Genomic DNA, 27,698 nt, shown 5'->3' with positions numbered 1-27,698 from the left:
GTGTGTGTGTGTGTGTGTGTGTGTGTGTGTGTGTGTGTTGCCCCTCCAGCAGCCCCAAATCCACCCTCGGGCGCCTCCCCAGCCCGCGGCCCGCGGTTGCCGCCCTGCCGGTGGCGGCCCTGCGCGGGGCTGGAGGGAGGGCTGGACGCGGCGGGGGCGGGCGGGTGCGGCCGTGGGTCCCGGCGGCAGCAGCTCCCGCGGCGGCGGTTCGCGACAAGGTGAGCGATGGAGCCGAGCTCCCCGCAGCAGCTCCCGCGGCGGCGGTGCGAGATGGAGCCGCGCGAGGAGGATTGCGTGGACGAGGAGGACTGCGTGGGCGAGGTGGCCGTCTGGTGGGACATGGTCGTGAGGAACGTGCGGTGAGTGCGCGCCGCCGCCTGTCCGCCCGGAGCGAGCGCAGTGCGGGCTCGGCCGCTCAGGGACGGGCGGAGGGAGGGCCCTCCTTGGGGCCAAGGGCGGGCACTGGGGCTCCTGGGCGGACGGAGGGGGCCCCCGCTTCAGAGGCCCGGGGCGCTTCAGAGGCCCAGAGCCCTGTGAACCGGGGGCTCTTGGGATGACCCTTATCCTCAGCCTCAGCCCCTACCGTGGCCGAGACTCCCGGGTTTGATTTTTTAAGAACGATCCTTCTGGGCTTCTGAAATAGAGATTCCAGAAAGATGGCTCAGCTTCCTCTCTCTTATCTGCCTGGACCATTATAATCCTCGTGGCGCTCTTGGGTGGCATCGTTTTAAGTCAAGGGTCTCTCTGGTAGATGGAAGCAGCGGGGCAAGGAGCGGGCTCCCTGGGTGTGAACTCTCTGGCCTGTAGTTAAAGAACAAACATCCCTCCACAACACTGAAGATGAGCAGGACATTGAAACCATAACCTGGCATCACCTGGGCCACATTCTTGCATCCTTTAAATCTGCACTGTCTATGTCGATGCGTTTTTATTTTCCTCCTCCCATGAACCCTTGGCTTAAACAGTCGTCTTAAACCACCTGAACCCACCAACAATCTATTACCAGCCTTGTTGGCATTGCAGCCAGGTATTGCTTGGAGACCCAGGACCCAGGACCTCGGGTATCTTGTTTTGTTTTGTTGGTGTGGGAAGTTATTGGCATTTTTGTTTACCTTTTTTTAAAATATATTTTTTTTATTGATTTCAGAGAGGAAGGGAGAGGGAGAGAGAGATAGAAACATCAAAGATGAGAGAGAATCACCCATTGGCTGCCTCCTGCATGCCCTATAATGGGGATTGAGCCAGCATCCCGGGCATGTGGCCCTGACCGGGAATCAAACCATGACCTCCTGGTTCATAGGTGGACACTCAGCCACTGAGCCTGCTGGCCAGGCTGTTTACTTTTGTTTTTGTTTAATTTTGTTCATTATGAAATATCCAAGACTCTCAAAGGAGACTTCACTTTGGAACGTCCAAGTGGTGAAGACAAACACGGATCTTGTCTTCTCTTCCTTTTGTGGCTCCTGGCAGGGAGCAGAGAGCAGAGAGCAGAGAGCAGAGAGCAGAGAGCAGGGAGCAGTGCTCCCTGGCCCCAGCAGTGCAGGCCCCGCCCTCTGAGTTGGGTCTGAACACCAGTCAGAATATTCCGATTGACAGCACTTTTCAAACTTCATATTCACGGGCCTTATCTCCCTGATACAGTCCGTTGTTCTGGGAAAACTGGCATTTACTGACTTTCTCCTTAGTGCTTTCTGTAGCGCTGATGGCTGATGGGTTAACATTTATTTGGCAGAGAATCAAAGCTGCAGGTCATGCTTTTAGAGAACAAGTCGCTTTGTTGAGAATGAAATGGAAATGGGGAGTTGGGGACCCTCTATGACGTGCCTTACTAATTACTAAAAAATAAGTCTCAAGAGATGCTTCCTGAAGGAATAAAATACTAGCAGCACATTCTTTGTCTGAGCTGAAAATTACTGATCTAACTTGACATGTGCTGAGGCTGAGGCCCAGACCAATATCCAGAATCCTGGGTCGCTTTTGTTTCTCAGAACCGGTTACTAGAGGTCAGCTCACATCATGAGGGCTGGCTGTGCCTTTTCTTTCAGTTTCACCCTGTTGCTCCACAAATCTTTATGAGCTCAGCCCTGTGTTGGACAAAGTGGACTGTAAAAGAAGCGTTACAAGCGACGTGGTTCTTGTCCTTGGCCTGGCCTAGAGTTGGGAAGTCAGGGCTAATGATGAGAAAACAATCAGACAACAATTAAGGCTCCGATTTATAATTTGTGAGAGGGGTGAAAAAAGAAGAAAGGTCGCTTTAGGAAGATCTGTTTAGAGAGGCTTTGACAGAGAAGGGACACTTGAGTGGATGGGAAGGGAGGGGAAGGTTTGGTAGGGAGGAAAGAAGAGGGGAGGACGTAGATGTACCTTGCTGCTTGGTGATCAGTGCATGTTGGCTGAATGAATGGGCACCAATGGTGGATATGCAGCATGCCTTAATATTTGGAATAGTTGTCTTGCCAAATGTGATTAGGTTTGGACATCCCAAAGCTGGTTTGTAGACACTTCTGAGCATGAAGCATGGATGATTTGCCCTGTAGCAGCTCAGGCCCCACCAGGTTTCTCCAGTAAGATTCATCCAGTTAGGTCCTGTGGCTCCTGCCGGATGCTGTGCACTTACAGATACCGCTGATCAAAGGGCAAGCAAAGGAGCACAGAGCATTGAGGTGGCTGTTTGATGTGGCTGCCCGTTAGCAGGGAGTGGGCTGACGATGCATCCTCTGCTCAAATAAGGTCTATCAGCCACGGGTGACTTTTGATCCCCACTGATGTAGGGGAAATCAAATTGACAATCCCCTAGTTAAGAGGGGTCCGGCCACTCTGTTCTTTCTCACAGAAGTGCCTTCAGCTATTTGAGAGAAGGGTCCTGTATGAATTATTCTTTAAAAACAGGAACATGTTTCCTTCTACTGCCTCGGCCTCCTAAGCACCCCGCTACTTTCAAAAGCTAACTTAGCAGGAGCCTAACAGGCGGGGTAGCCGGAGTTCAGAGAGCCAGGAGAATGAAAGCTGGGGCTGGCCAACTGGGAGGAAGCATAAGAATTCCGATTGTGTTCAATTCTGCCCATTTGGCTTGATCTGTGGCTCAAAGTGACTTCTCTAGATTTTGATGTCTTATCTTTAAACTCAGAACAATAACGTCCTCTCTTTTCTACCACCTTCATGGAGGCTATTTTAAAATATTATGCAACAGTCATTTTCATTTCTTTCTTGCTGGGTTCATGAGTAGGCAATTGCCTATGTCTGATGTATTTGAAGAGCTATTCGTTACCCTTAGCCCACCTATCTTTTCCACTCCCTGCAGACTTGCTGGAAATCCATCGGAAAATCATTATCTCCTCCCTCCAGGCCTCTTCCAAACGTTCCAAGCGCTCTGACTTTTAAGTTATTAACACTGAAGGGAAGTTTTTTTAGAGGTCTTTCTTTGATACGTTGGTATCAGAAGGCTCCTGAGGATATAGGTGCAGGAAGTGGGGAGTAAGTGGGAGCAGGAAGGGACCCTGAGAGGGGGCAAACATGCAGAATGCGAGAAGAGGGTCCTGAAACAGCCTTCTCCAAGAGCTGAGTTTTGCCAGAGACCAGCCTTGTCCCCAGGGCTCATTTTTGCTTGCATGGGTGGCCAGATGAATTCGCTAGGAGTGTGACCGCTCACTGGAGGTCATCACAGAACTCTGGGCTCAGAGAGACCTGGTCAGGTGGCTCTGCCACTCACTGGCTGTGTAACCTCGGGAAGGTTACTTAACTTGTCAGTCTTCTCATTTGCAAAGTACAGGTAACGATAGCTATCTTCTCTCTGCCTCTGGTCTAGGGGAAACAATTAATTCATCAAAAGTGCTTTTCAGCACCCCTGACCGCACAGTTTGATTACATGGAGCGTTCTTTACATTGACTGCTCACAATAGGAAAAGGGATGTGGACAAAAACTGGAAACAGGAGGTGTGACACTGACCTCCTGTATCCCTTGTTTCTCAAAGATAAGGGACACGCAGCCCTCATGAGAGATGTGGCTAGAGACCCAAGTGACATTAGTCATGCCTCATGGACAAATCATAGTTTGTCTGCTGATGGCTCCCAGTTTAGGTGGCTTGTGACACCAGGAACAGTAGGATAAACAATACGCATGACCCCACTATGTGCTCCCCTGAGCAGGCCCCAGCCCTATTGTAGCCACCCTCCAGGTCCTCCCCTCTCCCCATCCTGCTCCTCGTGGTCCCTCTCACCAGGGATGACACATCAGAAGTGGGAGTTTTCTCTTATCGGCTCATTGCTTCCTGAGACCCAGTCAGAAGAGTGATGATCTAATGATTACTTGCGTAATGCTTTAGACTAAGAATAACAGCTAACACATACAGCACTGAATTATGATATAATTAAAAACTGTGGCAACTGTTAAACTGAATCCTGGTTCCTGATGGCTTTGGGCTCCTTCTCTGGGACTGCAGCGAGGGCATAAGCCTGGTGTCCCCTTCCCCCCTGTCCTGCCATGCTTGGGCTTTTCCATAGCTGGTTGGAGCCCTGCCCTATTGCCCTCCTCACTTGTTTCTCCTTAGTGCCTGCCCAGTCTCGATCTGCCCTAATTACATATAGTTCTGTAAATACTTAAATGTCAAGTTACCTGTAATTCCTCGTGTTGGTCTCTGAAATTTGGTTTGGACCTTAAGAGAAAAAACAAAACCTGGACTGATTTTTGAATACCCTGTTTGTTTCACGATATCTTGCAGATCTATTCCACAATGCTGTGAAACACTCGGAAGAAAAATTGCCACTCAGTACAACAGCTTTACTAGTAAACCACTAAAAGAACACATTTTCCCTCCTCTGATGGACATGCTAATTTATTTTAATTTTTGTAAGTATGTACCCGTCATGAATTTGCCTATATATTTTTCCCAAATAAGGAACTCACTGCCCTTAAAGTTGTGGCACAATGAGAAGACACATCAGTTATAAAGTTGTGGTTCAAGTTAAATGGTCTGAAATCAATTTACTATTGGCTTTGGAGTTTAGCATAAGCCCTTGCAATCTGTTGGAGATAGAAAACCATGGCCTTGTGGGTAGGGTTCCAATTAAGGAGCTCCGTCTTCAAATCAACTGTTAATGTGAACGTTTTACTGCCTACTGTATTATCTTTTTCACTTCCTCTTCTTGCCTATATATATATATATATATATATATATATATATATATAGAGAGAGAGAGAGAGAGAGAGAGAGAGAGAGAGAGGAGAAAGAGAGAGGTGCTGATGGTGGGACTCTATTTTCCCATGTCTTTTCCACTGAGTGCTGTGTTAGTCAATGTACTGCATAGTCCTTCTAGTACATGGGTAATATTCTCACCTACATGTCTTCAGGTGTATGTTTATCCTGGACATTTCACTTTAAAAAGTAACATTTGACAGTAGCAGAACACTCATTACCTGTTCTAGGTCCTCTTACCTTTTTAGGGGAATGGTCTCCTTTGCTTTTAGCTTCAGATAAGGATAAGGATTGAATAAATTCCCTATTATGAGCTACCACTCACCAGTGCTATTTTAAAATCTAGCTTTAGAATTTTTTTTGGCCAATTCTTCTATAAGCTAGTCCTAGTTTATAAAATAAAATACTTTGTTTCCATTAAGAGTAACTACCATAGGAACAAAACTAGGATTTTTCCTTTTAAACCAAAAGAAGAAAAGTAGTTCTGTCTAAATGGAAATCATGAAAGAGAAAAAAATGAAAAACATACACCAATAAATGGAAAATATGAAATAAGGTGGTTGAAATATATATAAATATAAAATAAATGCAAATGATTTAAGCTCATCAATGGAAAACCGAGAATCTCAGATTGGATTAAGAAAACAAGTTCCGGCCGAAACCGGTTTGGCTCAGTGGATAGAGCGCCGGCCTGCGGACTGAAAGGTCCCGGGTTCGATTCCGGTCAAGGGCATGTACCTTGGTTGCAGGCACATCCCTAGTGGGAGGTGTTCAGGAGGTAGCTGATCGATGCTTCTCTCTCATCAATGTTTCTAGCTCTCTATCCCTCTCCCTTCCTCTCTGTGAAATATCAATAAAATATATTAAAAAAAAAAGAAAACAAGTTCCAAGAATATATAATTTTCATCAGACACACTTAAAAGACATAGAAAGACAGAAGAATGAAAAAGGATAGACCAACTAACCACAGGTCAGAATAAAGCTGGGGTAAGTAGCTTAATAACCGACAAAATAGAATTTATGGTAGCAAAATACCATTTCCTAGTACTATACTTTATATAGTACTCAGTAAAAGGGAAGGGAAATTAGAATGAACAAAAAGATAGATACAGAGGCAGTAAAGCATCAAACAGACTGTCAAATTACAGCGGGAAGGTTAGGGAGAGGTGGGGGAAATAAGAGATCAACTGAAGGACTTATATGCATACATATAAGAATAACCAACGGATGCAAAACATTGGGGGGTGAGGGCATGTATGGGAGTGGGGTGAGGGGCGGCAATGGTAAGATATGTACACATATAATACCTTAATAAAAAAAAATCTTAAAAAAAGGGAAGTTAGAGCAAGAAAATATAACTATTATGAACACATATGTACAAAATGCCATGTCATTTAAAAATAAAAGAGGTAAAATACGTTGCTAAGAATTTAGCATAGTAGCTTGCCACTGAGAAACATGTTAGCCATCAGACTAATTGCTTTTTTTGATTGTGATGAAAAAACAAACACCCCTGGAATTTGATTCTGGGAGCTGATAATGATTTCTACCTTCCAGTCAAAGCACCATTTCTTGTGGACTTAAAGAAGCCGGAGTTAAAGATGCCTCACACAGTGAACTTCTATATCAAGGTTGAACCTGGGGTGATTCTGGGAGTCTGGTGAGTGACTGATTGGACGCTGGATTGCCTGTGGACTTGGTTTTCGTGTTACAAGGGCAAGCGTGAGCAGTGCTGGGCTGCTTCGGTGGAGAGGTTGGTGTTCCTTGGAGGCACCTGGGAGCTGCTCCAAGCGCCTTCCCTTTGTACTGATACTTGACCTGCTTCAGTGAGCTTTCCCGGAACTTTACTTTGGAGTGTGACAACTTTTAGGTGTTGTGCTGCTTTGGATCCTTCACCACGCTTGGAGGCCCTGGCCCTGGCCCCTTCTCCTGACTTGTTCTACACCAACCACTTTCCATTCTGCTGCAGACCCACTGGCCTCCTTGTGTACCAAGCCACACTCTCTGTCTGCAACAATTCTTTCTATCTCTCTGCTCCTTCTGTTCCTGCCTTCTTCCTAACGAACTGCCTACTCACCCTTTGGGTCTTAGATTGGTAATTTTCAGGGAAGCTTTTCCTCATCCCATTTTAGGCATATGTTACTGGCAACCTGTATTTGTCCTTTATGGCATTTATTCCCACTGTAATTTAAGGAATGTTTGTGTGATTATCTGTGTTTGTCTTCCCTTATAAGACTATCTTTTTTTTTAATCCTCTCCTGAGTATATGTTTTTTATTGATTTTGAGACAGAGAGAAACATTGATGTATGAGAGAAACATTTATTGGTTGCCTCCCATATGCACTTCAACTGGGGATCGAACCAGCAACTTTTTGGTGTATGTGATGACGCTCCAACTGACTGAGCCACCTGGCCAGGACCAAGACTATATCTTTCATAGGTGACTCTGTTGGTGGGTTTTCATTGCTTAGCACAGTGCTTGGCACAGAGAAGGCACTCAATAAATGTTTGTCAAACAGAGTCATGAGCATTCTATTGCCTTTTAAATATGCTAATCTCAATATCTTCCTCTGTTTGGTTCTACTACTTGTTCTTGGCTGCCAATTTCCCAGTGCTGATTTATATTTCATCTCCCCAAATTTAAACATATGATAATGGAATGTTTAGGAACCAATATAGTCACATAACTTCTTCCTAAACTGTAGCGTACAGTTCAGCTAAGAATGTTGGAGTTTGACAATCTTTTTATTCTTTTAAAAAATATATATTTTAGCGGAAACCGGTTTGGCTCAGTGGATAGAGCGTCGGCCTGCGGACTGAAGGGTTCCAGGTTTGATTCCGGTCAAGGGCATGTACCTTGGTTGCGGGCACATCCCCAGTAGGGGGTGTGCAGGAGGCAGCTGATCGATGTTTCTAACTCTCTATCCCTCTCCCTTCCTCTCTGTAAAAAATCAATAAAATATATTAAATATATATATATATATTTTATTGATTTTTTACAGAGAGGAAGGGAGAGGGATAGAGAATTAGAAACATCAATGAGAGAGAAACATCGATCAGCTGCCTCCTGCACACCCCCTGCTGGGGATGTGCCCGCAACCAAGGTCCGTGCCCTTGACCGGAATCGAACCTGGGACCCTTCAGTCTGCAGGCCGACGCTCTATCCACTGAGCCAAACCGGTTAGGGCTATTTTTTTATTCTTTATCCTAACCCTATTGATCCTTGGTTTGGTGAGTGGACTGTCTAGTTGGCCTCTCTTGCTGGCAGTGGTACCTGTCTTCTTAGTGCAGAGGCTCTGGGATTTGATGGGAGCCTTTCTGCCTCTAAAGATTTAGAGGACTGAGAACTTGTCATCATGTGGCCAGTTCTCCAAGTCACCTTATGACATGTCATATGGCAGTGTTTATATTTGCAGGGTTTATTCATTGGTTTAACAAGGTGGAGGGACTGAAACTCAGACAGGTGTTTACTAGTAAAAATCACAAAGTCACTGGGTTTCTTGAGTAAAATAGCTTAGTTTCATGTGACAGTTCTTTTTTCTCACCTAAACGGATTTCCCTATAAATTCTTTCCAACTTCTCTATTCAGCCAAACCAATAGCACGCACAAATATCTGTTATCTTTTACTTGTTTCCACTCAATGGACTGCATTTTGATGGATTGAACCCAAGAACTGCAGTGTTGGAAGATTATTAGGTTTGGGAGTCAGAAGAACTAAAACAGTAAATGGTAAAAAGGGGTTGTCTCTGTGCATGGGGGAGATGGGGTAGAGCAATAGTGGTTTTCATTATAGGATGCTTTGTAGTATTATAGTTTAATGTTTAGCATACTACTTAGATAAACATTTATATATGTAAACTTATCTATCTATCTATGTATCTATGTATCTATCTATCTGTCTTATCTGACTGAGATAAGGAGTGTTTCAGACTTTGGCAAGCAAGGATAGAGACCTCTTCTCTCTGTCCATGTTTGTTAAAAACTTTCCTTGCTCTCCAGGCACACAGTACCCAGCTGCCGGGGGAGTGATGCTAAAGGGAAGGACCGTTGCTGGTACGAAGCAGCCCTTCATGATGGCAATCCAATTATTGTCTATTTTCATGGCAGTGCAGAACACAGGTCAGTGGCTTTGCTTGGATATTCATTCATTCATTCATTCACTCACTCACTCACTCATTTAGAGACAGAAAGACAGAGAGCATTTCAGCTCTGTAGGGGAATGAAAGGCAGGGCTCAGTTTTCAACTCTAAGCATGCCTCCACATATATTTTTTTTCTTTGTTGAAATGTGATGGTGTTCTAGCAGTAGGCTTCTATTTAAAAACAAAATCCATATCTTCTATAAGTAGAATAATGTGGATCCTTAACTGAGGGGGACACTAACTTCCAAGATTTAGATATTAGTTTTCCAGGAATGCAGTGGTTCCTTTATTCCCTGAGAGTATCTGAAATGATGGATTGACCCCATGGATGATTGGAAAAGGAATAGGCATGACATATGGGGGTAGGAAGAGCAATTTCCACATCAGTGGTCTTTTCACAGAAATACATGAAGATTCTTTTATTTAGCACAAATCCTATTAATCAACAACAGTATGGACTTCCTACAAGTGATCATCTGGAATTCTGACCATAGGTACTGAATTCTAGCCTAGAATATTGATGCCTCAGCTTCCTCTCTGTGGTCCCAACCTTGCTTTGTGACAAAGACTGCCTCCCAGAAGCCTGGCTCTCCTCTGATGTGCTGCCAGAGCCATCAGTGGGCCTGTAATTGTGGTGGGTGATGCTTATCAGCTGTGACTGGGCTGCCTCAGCTTGGGGGAGGGGCAGTGTGCCTCGCAGACCCACTGACCTGGCTGTCCCTGGAGGGACACTTCAAACTAAGTGACAAGGTCTGGAATCTGTCCCTTGGCTCCCTTGCCTAGGTCTCTTTTTCTCACTATCTCTTTCCGTCAGATGATGACTTTCTCAACACTTGCCTTTGTTCAAGGGCTTTCTCGAGGTGTCCATTTTAGAGTCACATTTACAGAGATTGCCTGCGAATTTACCATTTTCCAACGTGGTTCAACGTTGTTCTGATAGTGTGGACTTGCGCATGGTGTTCCAATGCACCTGCTTGCAGGATCGGGCAGATCACAATTCCTGTCTGCCCCGCTGGTGAATCTGCTATTGCCTCAGTCATCACAGATTCACTAGCTCAGGGGTCAGCCCCAGCCTTCTCCTGGCCCCTGCCCACAAGTCTCAACTTGCATCAGTAGTACTGAGCTGACAGGGGGCCAAACGGAGGTTATGGGGGACCTTGATGGAAACAGTGGTTCTAGACTTGGGATCCATAAAAGCCCAAGAAGGGCCATGAACCCCCTCCCAAAACTGTACATAAAATTTGAAGTGTAAATAAATACCTTTTACCCTCTGGGAAATGGGTCCATAGCTTTAACCGCATGTTCAAAGGGCTTCATGACCCACTAAAATTTATGAAACTTGGCTCTAAGACAAAATTTTAAAGAAGTCTCTGCCTTTTGAGTTATCGTTGTCTCTGTTTCATTCACATATGATATGGTTATTCTGGAAACCAATGTTTCTTGTACCTCCAGGGACGCGAGTCTCCTTTGCTTCATCTGGCACTTGGTGGCTGAGTGGACAGGGACCAGACAGATCTTAGAGTAGTGAATCATCCTTTGTTCTAAAAAGACACTTTTCTGGAACTTACTTTCCGTTAGCTTCTGAAAGTATTCTTAGAAATAAGTTTTGCGGTGTAGGAGTGCGAGGAGATGGGTTTAATGCTTAGTCATCAAATGCTATGACAAGGAGTGGAGATCTGGGACCCAGCGTTCACGCAGAGGAGCGCGGCAGCAGCAGCGGGGAGCCGTCAGTCATTCCCCTGACGCATCCGGTCCTCTTTCTCCTTGTTATTTATTTCTCTAACCCTAAGAAGAAAGGTGTGAGATCAGATGCCAGCAGCATGATAGCGACTTTTATTGAATTTGTCTTACCAATTCCTAAATCTTGCTCTTTTTTTTTTTTTTTAACCTTTTCTACAGGGCAGCTCGTCACAGGCTTAATCTAGTAAAGGTATGTCTGAAGGGGCCCCAAGGCACCCATTTTATGTCTCCATGTATTCTTTTCTGGGCGAGGGCTGTAGCTCTTCCTCAGCTTCGGCAAGGTTATCGATTGAGAGCTCCCCAGAGTGGCTTTGGCGTCTGGTGCCCAAAGTCCCATGAGTGAGTGGACTTTTCTTCCAGCCTTGACCATGGGGGATCAAAGTAGATGTGACTTTCTCTGAGTCCCAAAACGCTTTCACGAATGCATTGCCTTTATTAGCAGATGGAGTTGATGACATGTTTGTTTGCCTTTTCTGAGGGCTGGGGAATATATTGAGAGAATATACAGGTGTCGCCCAAAATGTATACACACTTTACAGCTGATAGCTCAATTGATGTTTCTTTATTTTCCAATTTAACCCATTGGAATTAATAATCATTCAAATTGTATATACATTTTTGGGACACCCTGTACTAGGTGCGAAAGTCACTCCTATAAGAAACAACCGTTTTTGTGATATAGGGTAAAGACATAGAGTATCTGTTTTTAAGTCATTCAGGCCCTGGCTTCAGCTTCATAAAGGGTTTTGCAGAGTGGATGGTTACCACACTCGACTGTCCTCACCTGCTCCGTAACTTCCGTTTGGGGGGGCAGCCCCTAGCATTTCCAGGTGTGAGGGAGATGGCTGGCTTTTCACTCACCATCTCTGCCTTCTGACTCAGAGCCGGTCAGGCAGGCTGTTGATCCTCTCCCACACGCCAGTTGGGTAATTTTTGCCGCAGGTGACCGGGCAGCTAGTCCAATTACTAACCACAAGACCTGATCTCTCCTCTCACGTGCCAGCTCCCACCTCCACTCCTTCTCGATTTAACAGTAATAGTGGGGCCCAGAATCCCCAGCCCCTTCTTCATCCTCCCTCCGCCATTCAGACAGGAAGCTCCTCTCTCCACTACCTCCTCAGCTGCCTCTGGCGGAGGAGTGGTGGGCTGGATACAGTTTTGCCTGGGGTGGTGATGCCTATTAGTTTTTAGGTCTGCTTTCCATCCGCAGCCCTCTCTTGGCACTTCCTACATGGGATGGTGGTGAAGCTGATGCCTCCCTCCCACTCTTGGCAGAGCGGAGTGGTAGGTTCCTTGTGTGCACAGAAAGAAGAGTTGGAGGTGTAGTCATCCTTGCGGCAGCAGGGGTGGGTGGGAAGGTATGATAGCACTTCTTCCCCCGGGCAGATTCTGGATACCACAGCCATAGTCATCATCTCCCAGCCTGACCACACTTCCTGAGCTCTTCATTTACTTATTTGGATAGGTGGTTACTTTGAAATAAAATTGATACAGAAAACGTTACGCATTAAGTTTATTCTTCTTTGAGAATTTTTTTCCTAGAGATAAATTCTTAGATTCTGTTGCTGTTGTTATTCTTGAGTTGTATCGTCAAGTGGTCCTTCAATTTACAGTGTCACAAATAACACACGAATATTTCTATTTCCCTGGATGCTTAACTGCCCTGCTTCTTAGATAACTTTTTTTTGGAGTGAGTGTAGTTTAAATAGGTATTAAAAAGTTACATTTATTTTCTCATTATCAGTTCTATTTTTTTGAAATGTATTTTTATTGATTTCAGAGAGGAAGGGAGAGGGAGAGAGAGATAGAAACATCAATGATGAGAGAGAATCATTGACTGGCTGCCTCCTGCATGCCCCCTACTGGGGATCAGGCCAGCAACCCAGGCATGTGCCCTTGACCAGAATCAAACCCAGTACCCTTCAGTCCACAGGCCGATGCTCTCTCCTTGGAGCCAAACCAGCTAGGGCTATCAGTTCTATTTGTATGTAAAGGTTTATAATGAGTTTCAGCCACCCACATCTATGCCGTGGGAGAGGAGGCAGGGTATTTGGACATATGCAGGCCCAGGTGTGAATCTTGGTCCTGCTTCTAAACATTTGGGTGACCAAATACCAACAGATTATTTAAACTCTCCAAGGTTTAGTTTCTTTATCTGTTACATGGGGAAAATACCGACCTTATGGGACTATTGTGAGGATTTAGTTTTAAAAGTGTCTGTACAGTAAATTTTGTTCTTTTCTCTGTCTTCTCTTTGTCTATCTTTGTAATTCAAAGTTATGTTTTCATATTCTCTCCTCATTTGTCTACATAGGACTTGGCAATGGTTTGATATCATCCAATGATCTCTTTATCTTTGATTGATATAATTCTTTATCTGTTTATCTATAATAATAAAAGGGTAATATGCTAATTAGACCAGATGTCCTTTCAGACGAAGCCAGGGCCGGAGGGAAGCCACCCAGGTCCCAGGTGCCTGCCGGCGGCCGGAGGAGGGAAGCCCGGATCCTGGGTGCGGGATGGAAGCTGGTGCTGGCAGCGGGGGGGAAGGACGGCCTACTCTTGCATGAATTTTCATGCATCGGGCCTCTAGTATTTAATATAATGATCTCCCCCTTATTTGATTGCCTCTACTACAATTCTGTGTAGAGTTCTTATTCTCAAGGGAATTCTTATAAAGGACATTTACTATGTACCAAGATATTTTAATATGTCATCTCATGTAATCTTCCAACAATCCTAAATGCAGCTACTATTGTTTTTCACTTTTCAGAATAATATTTGCATATTTAAATGTTAACTGGCTTGCCTAGACCCACAGAACTGGCAAGTGGCCCAAGGTCACAGAGCTGGCAAGTGGCAGAGCCACACTGGGACCCAGGCTGTTAGACCCAGAAAGCTGCCACACTGCTTTCTTTACTTCCCATTGAGTCTGGCCATCTCAAGATTGAAGTAAAACACCAGATTTCAAAAATAAATCTTTCCCCTACTTAGTAAACTGTCACCACGAGGGTTATGGAAGTGTCAAACCTTTTGCATCTTCTAATTGAAGGTAACGGCTCCTTTGTCGTCTAGGTGCTGAGCGATGGTGGCTTTCACGTCTTGTCTGTTGACTACAGAGGTATGTGTTAAGAACAGTGGACACAGATTTTTCCAGAAGCAGGAGGCTTTCGATGATTCTCCCTTTGGAGGCGGTGATACTGTGTTTGCCTTTCCTTGCTGCCAGGGTTCGGGGACTCTACGGGTAAGCCCACGGAGGAGGGACTGACTGCGGACGCTCTTTGTGTCTACAAGTGGACCAAGGCAAGAAGTGGCACCACCCCCGTGTGCCTCTGGGGCCACTCTTTGGGTACAGGGTAAGTGGGGTCTGCAGATGGGTCCTTAGGTGGCTCCTGGGGGCTCCAGGCAGGAGTGAGTCCTGAAAGGAGCAAGGATCTAGGGCAGTGGAGCCCAGCCTTTCGGACCTCATGGACCACCAGTGGCGACCGCGGATCTAGGGGACAGAGACTCTGGCTTCTCTCACTTTCCACATGTGGCTGGAAGCCTTGCCCTCTCAGTGTGCCTGTGTGTAAAACACGGGAGCGCTACAGTCATCTGTGACTCTGAAGCCCATTGCAGAACTCCTTGAGAGTTTTAAAAAAAAGGATTCTTAATTTATTTGTTTTAAACAATATATTTTATTGATTTTTTTACAGAGAGGAAGGGAGAGGGATAGAGAGTTAGAAACATCGATCAGCTGCCTCCTGCACACCCCCTGCTGGGGATGTGCCCGCAACCAAGGCACATGCCCTTGACTGGAATTGAACCTGGACCCTTCAGTCCGCAGGCCGACACTCTATCCACTGAGCCAAACCGGTTAGGGCAAGGATTCTTAATTGGGACCCCTGGAAACCCTGTGCAAAATGTCGTGTCTGTGCATTTTCTAACCAGAGCTTCCAGAGCTTTCATCAGATGCTCCGACTGGGTGTCACATTTTGTATCATTTACTTGACTGTTAAGCTTCACATATGTACTAATTTTCATTGCTTTACAGAGTTGTAACAAATGCTGCAAGAGTACTGGAAGAGAAAGGTACTATAAATGATTACGTGGTATAATTTCCTGGCTTGAGATGGGGAACTAAAGAGTCAAGAGACTATTGGGTACACTTCCAACACAGAGATACCTAAAGCACCCCAACTTTAGGCAGTTTCTGATAATGTTAATGCAGCAAACGTTCCTTTTTCTCTCAATTTAATATAAAACAATAGTTGTTTTTCAAGATGATGAAATTAAAAATAAATACTAAGGAAAGACTTAAAATTACCTTTGAAAGAGCCCTCATTGTGAAGTGATAATCACTGTTATTATGGAGTCATTTGGATCCCAGGAGAGGAAAATAATACATATGGAATAACAGGCAGGGCTTGCTTTCTGCAGCCCTTCTTACATAATATTTATGTCAGCATTTCTAAAAGTGTGCTGAGAACTGCCTGTGTCAGAATCTCCTGGGGATGCTTTTTTAAAACACAGGTTTCCTGGATCTATTTTCATTATTGGAATCTCTGTGAATAGGACAAGGTGACTTTGACAAGCATTAAAAGCTTGTAATCTCTTGCATCATATCTTAAACTTTACTTGGCAATACAGGTCAGGTGGAGTTACGTAAACATTTTAAAGCAAGTCACCTGCTATTCACAATCTTAATTACGTATGTAAATAAAGTAAGCATTATTTCAATGCTCCTCTAAGCTCTCATAGCTCCCTGTCACTTCCTTCACAGTGTTGACATTGTTATAGTATCTGAACTAAATTCTCTCATAAATGAATACTTCACTTCCTAGATAATGCAGTGACCTTGGAACACTCTGATTCCATTCATCTCCTCAGCTTATGAACTCTTGCTATTATGTATTTTAATTTTCTCTGTACATACTCCATAAAACATTATTCTTCTTACATTATAAAAGCCAATATTTAGATTTACTTTTCTTTCCTCTTTATTAGTTTCAGCATTACTCTGTTTTTATCTGGGATTTTTGTTCTGTCTGTCTATTGGTGAATGAATTCTCTCAGTTTTGGTCTGAAGATGTCTTTATTGCATCTTCATTTTTGAAGGATATTTTCACTGGGCATAGAATTCTAGGTTGGCAATAATTTTATTCCAACACTTTGTTCAGGGTTTCACTGTTTTTATTAGGAAGTCAGCTGCCAGTCTTACTGTTGCTCCTTTGAAGATAATGCTTTTTTCTCTGACTGTTCTTGAGATTTCCTTTTGGTCTTGGCTTTACAAAACCTCACTGATTTAGCAGCCCTCAGGTGCCTTCAAACACACACATACACATGCACATATCCTCATCTGACACACATTTTCTAATTGTTCTCTGGGAAAGTGTTGGCCAAAACAACCCAATCAGCCTCTGGCACATTCTTAACAATGGACTGCAGAACAGTTTTCCTTCCCATGGTACTTTGCTTTCTAAAATTACCCAAGGCTTGACAATCTGGTTCTGTTTTAGAAGAAGGTACTGGTTTGCAACTACCATGTGCAGGGAAATCTCTTGGTTGGTGGGTGGGGGGAGCTTGTTAGAAATGCACATTCTCACATTCCCACCCCCACCCCCAGCCTCCCAAGATTCTGACTTCTGACTCAGTAAGTCTGGAGTGGGGTCCAGGAATTTGCATTATTAATAAGCTTCACAAATGATGTACAAGACCTTAAGTACCCCTTACTTAGGGAAGGTGATATTTAAATATGATAGGGGAGTTATTTCTTTTTTATATTTTCAAGGATCCCCAGTTGATGCTATTGTTCTGGAAGCTCCATTTACCAACATGTGGACTGCAAGTATCAATTATCCCTTGTTAAAGGTGAGTCTCTTATTCATCTTCACAAGATGTCAAAGTGTTTCCACACATTTTTGTTTATTAACCACATTCTTTTTCTTAACTAGTTTTATATGCCTCTAAGTTATTCTAACTTGAGACAGGTTATTAGCCAGTTGCAATTAAAGAAGGGCATGATTGATGGCTTTTGGAGTTGGTAGTCCTTTTATTTTCTTCTAATAGATTGAGTAGCTTATTAAAAGCCAAAGTTTTATCTCTTATCTTTTACAATTTTTAATAGATAAGTTAGGTTTATCTATTTCTTCTCCTCCTTCTTCTTCTTCTTCTTCTTCTTCTTCTTCTTCTTCTTCTTCTTCTTCTTCTTCTTCTTCTTCTTCTTTTAAAAAGTGAAAACAAAAATCTCATACATAATTTTTAGTCCTATGACCATCAGCCATATATCTTTCATAATTTTATAAGACAGCCTCTAGAGAATCCAAGGAAGCTGCCAAATAATTTTATACAGTATCCCATGTAGAGGAGACAATCTTTCTAAGAAGATAAGAAATAAGGAATTGGGCAACAAGATGTATTTTTTTTTAAATCTGTTGTGCAGTTTATCCAAATTTTATAATTTTATTTCAAGCCCAATGCTCAATTGCTTATAGTCATACATCCATATAAATGTTAGCAAATGAGTGAGAGGGAGGAAGAGAGAGAGAGAGAGAGAGAGAGAGAGAGAGAGAGAGAGAGAGAGAGAAAATAGGAGAGATTCTTAGAAGGAATACATGGCCCCACAATTTAAATTGTTGTCTAATATTGGAAGGCAATGTAGGTGCACTTTTCTCCAACTGTCTACTTTTGGAATCTTTTGTACAATAAATCATTTTAGAACGTCCTGGAATTTGCTTAACTGTTTCAGAGAAAGGCAGTGCATTACTTCTGGGACAGCTATTTCACAGAATCATAGAATCTTGAAAATGTCTTAACTTCAACTCAATACAGGAATCTCCTCTACAACAAGCATGTCAAACTCAAAGGCTAACACGGGCCAAATAAACAAGGTTTAAGTTTATGTGGGCTGCAAAAAAACAAAAGCTTCAATTTTCATAGAAACGTAGGTTTATTTCGATAGAGACATGCTGAATACAAAGGGCTGAAATAAATGAGTAATCGTTAACATAAAATAATAGAATATTTTAATAAAAATTAATATATTTTTCTTGAACATTAACTTACCAGACACTGAATAACTGCACAAATTAATAAGCGTAATGCAAATAAACCTATTTTTCTTGTTTGCCGAAAGTGAAATATTTCCTGTTGCACACACCAAACATGTCAGTCCAAGACTAATGATGTGGCAATTGGCTGCTAAAATATTCGCTGCTAGTATTAGTGGAGAGAAATGGTGCACCTGTGCGTAAGGGAAATGAATGCAACACGATTATAGTAATCAGTCATTAACGAACGTTGTAGTTCATTATTAATAATTATGTATAACAGGATATTGTAAAAATTAAGTTATGAAATTTTTATTAAAATGTTTCTTACATACCATTGTATTGGCTGGGCTGCAAAAATATATATGGGCTGTGAGTTGGACATGCTTGCTCTACAATCTAAAATACTGAATGCTGAGTAACTTAAGATTTAACAAATAAAACATTTTCAATTGGTTCTAGATGACTGAATATTCATCTTAAGATAACCATTACTTGATCATCCTATCTAATAAAGAGGGAATATGCTAATAGACCATCACTCCGTCACAAAGATGGCTGCACCCACAGCTGAGGCCAAGTTCCCATAAGGAGCCTTAACAAGCAATCAGCAGGGACCTGAAGCTATGCCCTCCTCCGCCCCTGTGGGGCTTGACAGGGTACCTCAGACTGCGCCCCCTGTCCTGGTGTCAGGCTGGGGGACCTCAAGCCGCATCCCCCCACCCCAGTGCCAGGGCAGGGGACCTGAGGCCACGCCCCCTGCCCAGCGGGGCTTGACGGGGGACCTCAAGGTGCTCTTCCTGTCCTGGCGCTGGGCTAGGGGACATCAGGCTGTTCTCCCCGCCCCAGTGCCAGGCCAGGGGACCTCAGGCCATGCCCCCCTACCAGGTGGGGCTTGACAGGGGACTTCAGGCCGTGCCCTGAACCCCGGCACCAGGCCGGGGGACCTCAGACCGCACCTCCCGCCTGGTGGAGCTTGACAGGGGACTTCAGGCCATGCTCCCTACCCCAGCACCGGGCCAGGGGACCTGAGGCTGTGCTCCCCTGCCTGGCTGGGCTTGACAGGGGACCTCAGGCCATGCCCCCACCCAGCAGGGCTTGATAGGGGACCTCAAGGTGCACCCCCAGTGCTGGGTCGGGGGATCTGAGGCTGCGCCCCCTCCTGGTGCTGGGCCGGGGGACCTGAGGCTGCACCCCCCTGCCTGGCAGGGCTTGACAGGGGATCTCATGCCATGTCCCCCACCTGGCGGGGCTTGATGGAGGACCTCAAGGCATGCCTCCCACCCCGGTCTGGGCTGGGGGACCTCAGACCATGCCCCCCGTCCTGGCGCTGGGCCAGGGGACCTGAGGCTATGCCCCCTGCCCGGCAGGGCTTGACAAGGGTGGGACTGGCCAGGTCTGGATCTAGCCCAATGTGGGGGGCTGGCCGGGTCTGCTTCTCATGCGATTTTGAGGCGCATGTGGGTGGGCGGGGACTTGACTCTGGGTCCCGTGGTGTGCCCCAGACTCTGACAGGAGGAAGGTTTTCATATACATTTTACTAATTTTCTTTCATCTCTGACACTTCTATTATAGAGAAAGGGCAAATAGCAATATTAAATTATTTCCTCTAATTAATCCCCTTTTAATGTGCATGAATTTTGTGCACTGGGTCACTCGTCTATTATATTACTCCAAGCAATTACTAACAAACTTACTAACTTTTGGTATTTTGCAATTCAGATACAGTACAGCCTTCCCATTTACTTTTGTTTCTTTTTTGAAATTTTATAATTTTGACAGTTAACATAATAGAGAAAATACATGATGTAGCAAATAATTATAAACTGAACTCCTAAGTCAAAATGTAACCAACATTGCCCTAGCTGGGGTGGCTCAGTTGGTTGGAGCGTCGTTGATTCCCCATCAGGGCACATGCCCAGGTTTCCAGTTCCATCCCAGTTGGGGCACATTGAGGAGGCAACAGATTGATGTTTCTCTATCACATTGATGTTTCTCTCTCTCTCCCTTCTTCTCTCTAAATATCAATAAAAAAATTAACCAACACGCAAGTCAAGAAATTAGCATCACTAGAAGACTCATCTGTATGTTACTTTCTAATCTAATAAACCCCATCTTAGCTGCAATCCTTAGCCTGAACTTTATGGTAATCACATCCATTTTCAGTCCTATGAGTGACAGCCACATATTTTTTCTTTATAGTGTTAACGCCTGTGTGTGCATCTCTAAGCAGTATAGCATTGTTTGTTTTTAAACTTTACTTATTAGAATTATATAGGATGTATTCTATTTTTTCACCTAACATATATTAGTAGGATTTTATCCATGAAGTATAGCTGTAATTTGATCATTTTCATTGTTATGTAGTATTTCATTGTATAAATATAGTACAATTTATTGATCTAATCTATTGTTTGTAGACATCTGAGTTGCTTTTTATTTGGGATAATTAATAACATCATTGTTATAAGTATTCTTGAACATGTATTCTCTAAACTTGTGTACATATTTCAATGGAGTATACATTGGGAGTGGAATTGCTGGATAATAAGGTATGCATATGTTCAGCTTTAGTAGTTAGAGTGCCACGCAGTTTTCCAAGGTGACTTTGCCATTTTACTCTCCACTTACCGTACAAGAGAGTTCAATTGCGTCATGTCATTGCCCTCATACTGATATCTCATTGTGGTTTTAATTTGCATTTGATGACTAATGGAGTCAGGTATTTTTCCACATGTTTATTAGCCACTTAGATACAGTCTCTTGTGATATACTTGTTCATGTCTTTTGCTCATTTTTAAATTGATTTGTCTTTTCATTTGTAGAAGTTCTTCATAGGGTGAGTCATTAAAATTATTTGTTTTTCAAATATATTCTATTTTTGGCTTTTAAACAAATATTTGTTTTGCTTTTTTACCCCCTCAATGGCATCTCATAATGAAGAGATATTCCTATATTTCATGTGAACCAGCTTACCAACATTTTCTAATGGTTAATACTTTTTGAATAAAAGTGTTCTGTTTAATAAAACTCTGCTTACCCAAAGTTAAGAAGACACTCTTCTGTGCTATCTTCTTGAAATTGTTTTACCTTTCACATTTAGAGCCATATCCCAGGTATGTATTTTTGCATATGTAGGACGTATAAATCCTTATAGCTTTCCAGTTGGCCCAGTGCCATTCACTAAATGGACCTTCCCCATCACTGCAGTGCCAATGTCTGTATATACCAGTATCTCTCTCTACATATATACATGGGTCTGTTGGAGATTCTCATATCTCTCCCATGTCTATTGTCCATGCTCATATGAATACTACAATCTCTTAATGACTGTAGCTTTATAATATGTCTTGATATCTAGTGAACTTCTCCAGCTTTTTTCTTATTCAAGACCATTTTGACCTTTTGCATTTCCACATATATTTTGGAATATACTTGTCAATTTCTCAAAATTAAGTTAATTATTGTATTATTTTCCATACCAACAATGGTAAACTTACTTTTGCCTAACCCTGTATACTCTGTATGATTTTAGCTTTTGAAATCTGCTCAGAGTTGTTTTATGTCCCAGCAAATGGTCGATTTTGGTAAATGTTCCATATGCTTGAAAAGTATGTGTTCTGTTGTTTTGGGTACGCTGTTCTAATGCGTCAGTTAGACTATTAATCATGTCATTTGATTCTTCTATATCCTTACTGATGTTTTTGACTATTTTATCAGTTGCTCAAGGAAGAATATTAAAATATCTCACCATTATTTTGGAGTTGTTTATTTCTATTTTAGTTCTGTCAATTTTTGCTTTAGTTTTTTTGAGGTTATATTTTTAGGAACATACATCTAATAATGTAATTTTATATCTTTTATGTGAGTTTATCCTTTCACGTATCTGGTATTTTAAGAATGTTTATCTGGTGGTATTCCAGAACAGAGAGGAGGCAGGGAGACCCAATTAGGAACCCACGGCTGTGCTCTGGGCTGGAGGGGATGCTGTGACCTCTGAGTCTCAAAGGGCACCTGGGCTGGGAGGAGTGAGGAATAACAAAGTAGATTATTGGCTTGGACCAGCTTTCTTCTCACTCCTTTGGAATTTGAGATGAATTGCTGAAGGGCTTCTCTTATTAAATTTCCCTCAGAGGAGTCCTGATTCCAGGGGTGGTGGAATCAGAAGACAAAGAAAAAAGTAAACAAAATAAGAAATCTTGCCCTTAGTGTGGGTGAAAGGCCGGGAAAGGAAGAAAGGGAAGGAGAGACAGTGTTGGGATCCGCAGACTGCACCTGAATGCAAATCACTTTCTCTGGGACCAGGCAAAAAAATGCCGGCCAGACAAACCCCACGAAACCACGGAGGTTCCTGAGGCCAACACTGGCTGCAGACATTTGTCTTCATTGCAGATTCTGTACCGATTTTCTACCCAATTCCCCACAATTTACCCAAGTTCCTGACAATTTACCCAATGGCATGACTTACTTTTTAAAACCAGAAAAAAGATTTTTTTTAAGTTTATTATATTTAGAAAGTTACTATTCTCTATGTTACTATAGCTCATAGTGGGAGACCATACAACAAGTTACATTTGATAGCAGCTAACTCTAATTTCTCTGTACCCCTAAAGGAGCAGTGATATGCATAATCTAAAAATGGCTTCTACGGTGAACATAATTCTTTTCTTTTTAAAATCGTGAAGCTGAAGTTCGTATTTACTGACCACCGCCTAGCAATTCTGTCCCCATTTCCTTCCCTGGGCAACATCCCATTTATTGCATTGCAACCCTCTTCCCTCTCCCCTCTGTTCTAAGGAATAAAATCTGAGTGAAATTCACACACAGGAAGATGAAAAGGACCGCTGATAGCTTAAAGTGTATGCCAGGGATATTTACATAATAGACTCATTCCATGTTTTGCAAATATTTATTAGGTACCAGGACGTTTTCTAGGTTCTGGAAATACCACAGAGAATAAGAAAGCTGTGGTTCGTCCTCCTATGATGTTTACATACTTTCTTGAGAGACAGAAGACAAGTACTAGTACTAGTCCACAACATGAGGATTTTCAATAGAGAGAAGTGCTGTGAAAGTTATGTGATAGGGAATGGCTGGGTGGTGGGAGGTCAAGGTTCCATAGCTGTTAGGGAAAACTGCTCTGAAAAATATCATCTGAGCTGAGACTTGCAAGACAAGGAGCCAGCTTTCACGGGAGAATGTGGAGGCCTCGGACTGCGGGAAAAACAAGGACAAGAGCCCTGAGGTGGGATCAAGGCTGTTCCAGGAACAGAAGGCAGCTGGGCCTGACCTGGAGAGGGGGGCATAGTGACAGATGAGGCTGGAGGTAGAGGCTGCAGCCGGATCGGGTCAGGCCTCGAAGGCCAAGTGACACTGGGTGAAACCCAAGTGCCTTTGGAGGGTGTGAAGCAGAAGAGTGACAGGATGTGACTGGCACGTTGTTAAAGCGATCACTGGTTTCCCCGTGGGAAATGGATTACAGTGGGGAGAGGGTGGAAGCAGAGGGTCACTTGCAGTTGTTGGTGTAATTCAAGCAAGAGATGAAAGGTGGGTTAGGCTGGGTGATAGGGGAATGTAGAGAAATGAATGTATTTGGAATGTTGTTTGGGGGTAGAATTGAAGTTGGTGAGGAAGGTGTAATATTTCTCAGGGTTTTTGTCCCTTCCTCATTTTTAGTTGAAATGAATGCTTTTAGGCATATAATTTACCTGGTGACCTCATCAAAATATGATAAAGCCGATTTTACTAGAATTCAATTCACTGGAATTTGCCATTAAAAAGGAAATTCAGTATGTTTAGAATGTAATTGTTATATTTGGAGTCCAGTGGTCATTGTTAAAACCTAGAATGCCTTTTAAAATAACTGCAGTATTAATTCAGCAGTTTGTAACGTTCAAATCCTTTAAAACTAGTTATATGTATTGTGTACTTTCAACAGGATTTTTTTACTAATCAGAATATTCTGTTCCCCAACTAAACCAGTTAGTTATATTCACTGTAGAAGCAATTTTTAAATTATGAATATCACTGCTCCTTTCAGAATATGAAGAAATAATAGTGCTGTTTGTATTTTAAAGAAAGGACAGTCAGCGATGGTCTATGGAGAGTGGGATTATGTGTGATTTGTTTCTACTGTTTCCTTTCATATTTTCCAAATTCCCTACAAAGATATGAATTACTTTTACAATCATAAAAATTTTGCTTTTTTTCAAGTTTGTTATATTTAGAAAGTTACTCTCTATATTACCATCGTTCATGGTGGGAAAACTACAACAAATTATGTAGCTGCAGACAAAGTTTTAATTGTTTTTTTCCTCTTAAAAAAATAGATTTACCAGAAACTTCCAGGATTTTTACAAACACTTATGGATGCTCTGAGAAAAGACAAAATAGTCTTCCCTAATGATGAAAAGTAAGCTAATGATTAAAAATGTCCATTGTTCTATTACTATGCCTGTAGGATTCTGGGGGTAGGGGGTGGGGTAGGGTGTGACTATCATGTGACTTACTGGATGGGTAGATGAGAAGTCTGAAAGACTAGATGAGAATTTGTAGGTGGGCACTAGGATTTAGGGTAATGTATCTACAAGTTTTTAGTATTTGGCATTTTCCTTAAGACTGATTTGATGACTTTACAGATTCAACATTTTCTCTGAAGTCATAAAGGGAGCTGTAGATTTAGGGATCCCTGACTTTAGGCCTTATTCCGCACATAACTAAAACCTATCTACTATCCAGCCTAGTAATCTGACAGCAAATCCAATGAATAGAATTTGGCAAGTTTCCCTCTCATAGTTGGAGAATTTGAGCACCTGCAAATATGTAGTTGTTATCAATATTTTTATATTTCAACACACTTGAGGGATGTAACATTCTCAGGAGTAACAGCAAGTCACTGTGGCATGGATGGACGGGTATCGAAATGGGGTGGGCGTGGGAATTATTGTTTGAGAATGTCATTGGCGTCAGGAACGAACATTCTTCATGCCACAGCCTTTTTGAAAGGCTTCCTCCAAAGTAGGAAGTTGACCAGGAAGCTAATCAAACCCATTAATTAGATGTTCATCCTGTACATTTATGGGGAAAAGTAAATAAATCGCCACAAAGAGTTCTATTTTGTCCTGTGGAAGTTCTTGTTATTTTAGGGTTTTTAGTTTTCTTTTAGAGTCTTTTTTTTTTTTTTAAAGTTTTTATTGATTTTTTTAGAGAGAGAGGAAGAAAGAGGGAGAGAGAAAAACATCAATCGGTTGTCTCAATGTATGCACCCTGACTGGGGATTGAACTCGCAACTTGGGTATGTGCCTTGATTGGGAATCAAGCAGGTGACCTTTTAGTGCATGGGATGATGCTCAACCGATTGAGCCATACTGGCCAGGGCTCTTTTAATTATAATATTCCAAGTATTATGATATTAGGTGGAGTAAGAAAAATGTTAAGGTTCTTCTAATTCTATACAAATTCAATACTTCAGTGTTCTTCATTGTTTTAAAAGAAAATCACATGGAAGTAGATTAAATTAATTAGATACCTAATTAAACTAAATGAGTACATAGGAGGAAGAGAATATTACCCAGAAGAAAAATAAGTTACTGTGTGAAGTTTGTTATATATGAAGTTGTTATGCCTGGGAGGGAAGGAAAGAGAGTTCTTGTATTTTGGGCAAACCTCATGTTTTGGTAAACTTTAACTTGGAGGACGAGGAGAAATCCTAGCATGTAATTCTTGAACTGAATGCTTTTCTTCTACCTGTTCTTAGTGTAAAATTCCTGTCTTCTCCCCTCCTCATCCTTCACGGCGAGGATGACAGCACAGTGCCTTTGGAGAATGGAAAACAGGTAAACCATGAACTGAGTCCTGACTGAGACATACTGTTCTTATTTCACTATCTTCTCTTCCAGTCAAACTTTGATGAGAGCCAAAGGAGGGTCTCTGACATTCTAAGGGATTCTCTATACCCATAATAGCCATGCTGCCTGGTGTATACAGTAAGCATCCATGCTAATCGCTCCAAGGAGCATTTGTGGTGGACCCTGGCTCCTCATTTGGGGTCTGTGAACCTTGAAGTGTTATGGGGACCTAGGGTACTATAGGAACCTATGTACCTTTCCTGTAGTGGCTCTAGAAATGGGGAGGCAGTTTCTTTTCTTTTAACCAAACAAAGTGTGTCCATTACAATTCCTTGTTTCCTTGCAGGGAGGTATGGACAGTGGAAGGATGTCCTATCAGCATTCTCTGCTAGTCATGCAGCTTTCAGTCCTTTAGTTGTAGAGGCAGCCAGTTGGGAATGTGGAGAGTCTCCATGTCTCTGACCTAATGGGACTGACTCCTCCAGCTGGCTGTTTCTGTACCGCTGTAAGAAAATCAGCCTAGAAGAACCACAGCATTGATGGTCAGCCTTTGAGTCTCTGTCTTTCTGTGCCCTTGCAGCTCTATGAAATTGCACACAATGCATACAGGAACAAAGACAGGGTCAAGATGGTGATCTTCCCTCCGGGCTTCCAACACAACCTGCTTTGTAGAAGCCCCACACTGTTAAAAACCGTGAGGTAAGAGTAGCTTTGTTAAATGTGATTTTCTTCCCTTAAAGGCAATTAGGGCTGATCTGGGAAAGCATGTGATCTGATCTAGGTCCTTTCTCTGCAGAGATTTCCTGAGCCAGCAGTGGGCATGAGGTCTGAGAGCAGCAGAAACCTCCAGCGAAGACTTGGTCCAAATACTACCTGTGATGTGTACTTTTTGTGTAAAATTGTACCGGGATGCTTGGATGAGCTAAAGTCATTGGCATGTCTACCAGTCACTTGCCAGCTACAAAGCATGGATGCTGGGTGGTATGGAATGCTCTCATTTAGTTCAGGGAACATGCTGAAACATCACTGCGGAGAATCAGAATTTGGTAAAAACTGGATCCCATATAAAAATGTGCAGTTACCAAACATCCTGGGCTATTTCTGAATCAGGTGTGGTCTTTGGTTTGGACTTAGGTAGCAGTGTATGAAGGTGCTCCAATGTAGTCAAATAATTTGTGTTTTAGTTAATTTAAATGGCATTAAAAAGTCGCACGCATTTTTCTAGGGGAAGGTCCTAGCATGGTACTCAATTTGTTATAAAATAATACCTTTAGACACTCACGTAGCTCTGGAAATTCATACTTTATTTTTAGCTCTAATACAATTATACACTTTGCCCACCCAATTCCCAGAGATACTTAACTGGATTGTTAGCTAACAAAACAAAACAAAAATCAAAGAATGTTGCAAAAAGGTTCAAGTCCAATAAGAAACTTTTTTTTTTTAGGGACATTTTACAACTTACTTTCCATTGGCCTTGTATACCCCATTGCTAGATTCATTGGATAGGGAAATCTTTAGATCTGAAGGCTCCATGTTCCAGATGTCCTTGGCATATTCCTTAATTGTCCGGTCACTGGAGAATTTCCCCGAGGCAGCTATATTTTTGAGTACCATCGCGTTCCAGGCCTTTGGATTCTGTAAACAACACAGATATATAGGGCCCAGGGCCTGACTGCCCATCTGGCTTTAGGACAAACATCAGGCAAAGCATAAGGAAAGGCATTTCATGGAGAAAAAGAATAGGAG

The 27,698-nt window shown here is 42.7% G+C and overlaps 2 protein-coding genes across 2 annotated transcripts in view; one reads left to right on the top strand and one right to left on the bottom strand.

Annotated features, from left to right (window-relative positions):
- Positions 1-27,325, top strand: ABHD12B (abhydrolase domain containing 12B). The gene is made up of 13 exons (XM_080660477.1): positions 1-359; positions 4,719-4,846; positions 6,750-6,852; positions 9,193-9,312; positions 11,234-11,264; positions 14,150-14,195; positions 14,301-14,430; positions 15,108-15,145; positions 16,845-16,924; positions 24,432-24,514; positions 25,859-25,937; positions 26,530-26,648; positions 26,746-27,325. Exons 1-13 carry the CDS (start codon positions 226-228, stop codon positions 26,771-26,773), a joined length of 1,119 nt encoding a protein of 372 aa, XP_080516603.1. The 5' UTR covers positions 1-225; the 3' UTR covers positions 26,774-27,325.
- Positions 27,237-27,698, bottom strand: part of PYGL (glycogen phosphorylase L) — a 47,326-nt gene continuing 46,864 nt past the window's right edge. The window contains exon 20 of the mRNA XM_080639992.1: positions 27,237-27,587. Within this exon, the coding sequence (XP_080496118.1) occupies positions 27,411-27,587 (177 nt within the window). The 3' untranslated portion in view covers positions 27,237-27,410. The remainder of the gene's footprint in view (positions 27,588-27,698) is intronic.

The sequence above is a fragment of the Plecotus auritus genome (assembly GCF_963455305.1).
Source record: "Plecotus auritus genome assembly, chromosome: 1".
NCBI lineage: Eukaryota > Metazoa > Chordata > Mammalia > Chiroptera > Vespertilionidae > Plecotus > Plecotus auritus.
Note: the sequence above shows the minus strand (reverse complement) of the source record. Positions and strands in the feature narration are given on the sequence as shown.